Source organism: Macadamia integrifolia, chromosome 2 (assembly GCF_013358625.1).
Source record: "Macadamia integrifolia cultivar HAES 741 chromosome 2, SCU_Mint_v3, whole genome shotgun sequence".
NCBI classification, from domain to species: Eukaryota; Viridiplantae; Streptophyta; class Magnoliopsida; order Proteales; family Proteaceae; genus Macadamia; species Macadamia integrifolia.
Window position 1 is genome coordinate 33,302,768 of NC_056558.1, and position 2,618 is coordinate 33,305,385.

General features: G+C 42.4%; 1 protein-coding gene across 1 annotated transcript; it reads left to right on the plus strand.

Moving 5' to 3' along the window:
* The first annotated feature begins 524 nt into the window (after positions 1-524).
* Positions 525-2,274, plus strand: LOC122060390 (GATA transcription factor 18-like). Its single transcript, XM_042623472.1, has 2 exons — positions 525-1,632; positions 1,728-2,274. The coding sequence occupies exons 1-2, from the start codon at positions 1,195-1,197 to the stop codon at positions 2,046-2,048; spliced, it is 759 nt and encodes a 252-aa protein (XP_042479406.1). The 5' UTR covers positions 525-1,194; the 3' UTR covers positions 2,049-2,274.
* The last annotated feature ends 344 nt before the right edge of the window (positions 2,275-2,618 follow it).

The window sequence follows — 2,618 nt, forward strand, 5'->3', positions numbered from 1 at the left end:
TAAAGCACATATATCAGGTTTGGGTCGGGTCGTATGTCGATATTAGATTCTTAAGTAGAAAGAGAACGTAGACGTGGAGATGATGCAAGAGAGATATTCGGAATCGGGCACATATAGAGATGATGGATGCAGGTTCCCTTTTCCTTGGGAGGATGACAGTGGGTTGGCAGAGGGCCAGAGATACGGATGCGGACACTGGTTTTTCATGTCGTATTGGTTTTGTTTTCATTATATATACACAGATTGAAAGCTATAGAGAGAGAGAGAGAGAGGAATGAATAAGAGAGAGACTTAACTTTCATACCGACTCCTCGTGATCGGAGAAGGCAGATCCCTGGAAGACTGTTCCTCTACCCCATCTTCTTCACCGCCCCAAAGTCACGTGGGCTCTTTTGACTACCCAATGACCAAACCCATCTGCTTCTCTGACTAGAGCATTGTTTACTGCGCCTCTTTCTCTCTCTATATATCTGATTCACTCTTCTACTATTACCTCAACAAAGTAAGTGTAGTAGGATGATGGTTTTGTGTATAAATAGAGAGAAGTACTGCTACGAGTCTCTGCAAACAGCAAATAATAGTTGCATTAGCTTTTACATAAGTGACACCACTTCTAGTTTTTGCCATCAAACTACCAAAGACAAGGGAAGACCAACTCTTCCTCTTCCCCTCCTCCTACACTGACCCACTGACCACCTGACTCCTCCTCTCCCTTCATTATATATATATACACACAACACCACATCATACATGTAGTCCTGGTGCCTCCCTCTCTCTCTCTCTCTCTCTGTCTCTCATATATTCAAATTTGTGCTTGACAACAACGTGGACTGAAGGTGTTGACTGGTCTTTTGCCATTTATATTAGCTTTTAAAGCTAAGAGACAACACTTCCTCTGAGTCTCTCCCAGACCATCTTGTACACTATTCACTTACCAAATATATATTACCCTTTTTCTATTTCACTTCTTTCGCAAACATCAGAATATCAGATTAGATTATTACTATTGCTTTCTGCCATTGTTGTCCTTCTGTACAACCATAACTTCAAAACCCTCCAATTATTTACCCTTCCTTCTTCCTCTCCTAGTCTCCTCTTCATCTCTCTTCTCCCCACTTCCTTTACACAATTGTATGCAAAACCCACCTGGTAACTTGTCCTCTCCACTGAATCTATACATACCCAACAACTCAGATGCATCGGTACAGTAATAATAGCTCTCATAGCAACATGATGGGTCCATGTTCATGTGGTCTTTTCCACTCTCAGGGGAATTGCTTCTCCATGCTATTCTCCATGCCTATCGATGAACAAGAATCCTACACCATAGCTTCACCTTCATCCTCTGTGGATTGCACCCTTTCTTTGGGTACCCCATCCACTCGCCAAATCGAAGATAAATCATCGTCCAACAACAATCACAGAAACTCTGGTTCATGCATGTCCAATCTCCGCTGGGATATATTCCAAACCAACAAGCCTCATTCATCAACATCCACCCACAAGAGCAGCCGTGGAGGAAGCAATGGCAATGGCAATAGCTTGAATGGTGACCCTCTCTTGGCTCGAAGATGCGCAAACTGTGACACAACTTCGACTCCTCTCTGGAGGAACGGTCCTAGAGGCCCCAAGGTATTTGTTTCTCTCTCTTGTTTGTGTGGGATATTTTCTTAATTCCGCCATGGAAATCCAAGAATCTGATTCTGATATGTATTTGAATGGTGTAGTCGCTGTGCAATGCTTGTGGAATCCGTTACAAGAAGGAAGAGAGGAGGGCAACCACAATAGCCAACAACACAGATGCGTCTACAGCGGGGATGATGGAGTCGCAGTTCCTAATGAGCCAACATCACCTCCACTCGTGGGCTCACCATGGGGAGACTCAGAAGGTAGCTTCCATGTCACCGGCTGATCTGGGTTATGAATTCAGGTTCGTGGACGATGATGATCAAGACTCCACCACCACCACCACAGCCGCCGGTAATCCTTTCCTTTCGTGGCGTCTCAACGTTCCCGACAGGCCTAGTTTTGTCCATGACTTCACATGATTGATTTGATTTGATACAACCGGTGGTCATGATGATGGAAGATAGATGATCATCATATACTCTCTTCTTTTTTTTTTATCTTTTTAATTTCCAGGTTTTGGTTGTCTTTAACCCTTTGTTTATTTTTATTTATGACTTCTTTCTTAAAGGAAACTATATAATCTTGCTTGAAAGGAAGATTAGGTCATATGTTCATCTCATCAAGGCTCAGACTCTCTCTATTCTATACTCTCCCAAGTTAGGAGTTCTATGCTTCACTTGTTTCTTGCTTATATAAAATACTTAGGTATAGATCCCGATGCTTCATTCTGCACAGCAAGGGAGTGAAACCAATAAAAAAAAAAAAAAACTGGTAATGGGTTTTCATCATAACATTTTGGAAGGACTATAGATAACCGTAGAGAGAGAGAGAGAAGAACTCACCGCACTTGCTTACTCAGAAATCTAGAGTGCGCATGATCAATGATGGTCCCAATTGGAAATCTCACGACCAAATTAATCTGCCACATCGATGTTATCTGGCAAGTCATCAGAACTTTACGCTAAGCAATCTGACCTAGATTAATCAGA

Coding starts and splice junctions, on each gene's coding strand:
- LOC122060390 (XM_042623472.1), top strand. CDS start 1,195: ATGCATCGGTACAGTAATAATAGCTCTCATAGCAACATGATGGGTCCA. Junction 1,633..1,727: donor ACGGTCCTAGAGGCCCCAAG/GTATTTGTTTCT, acceptor TGAATGGTGTAG/TCGCTGTGCAATGCTTGTGG.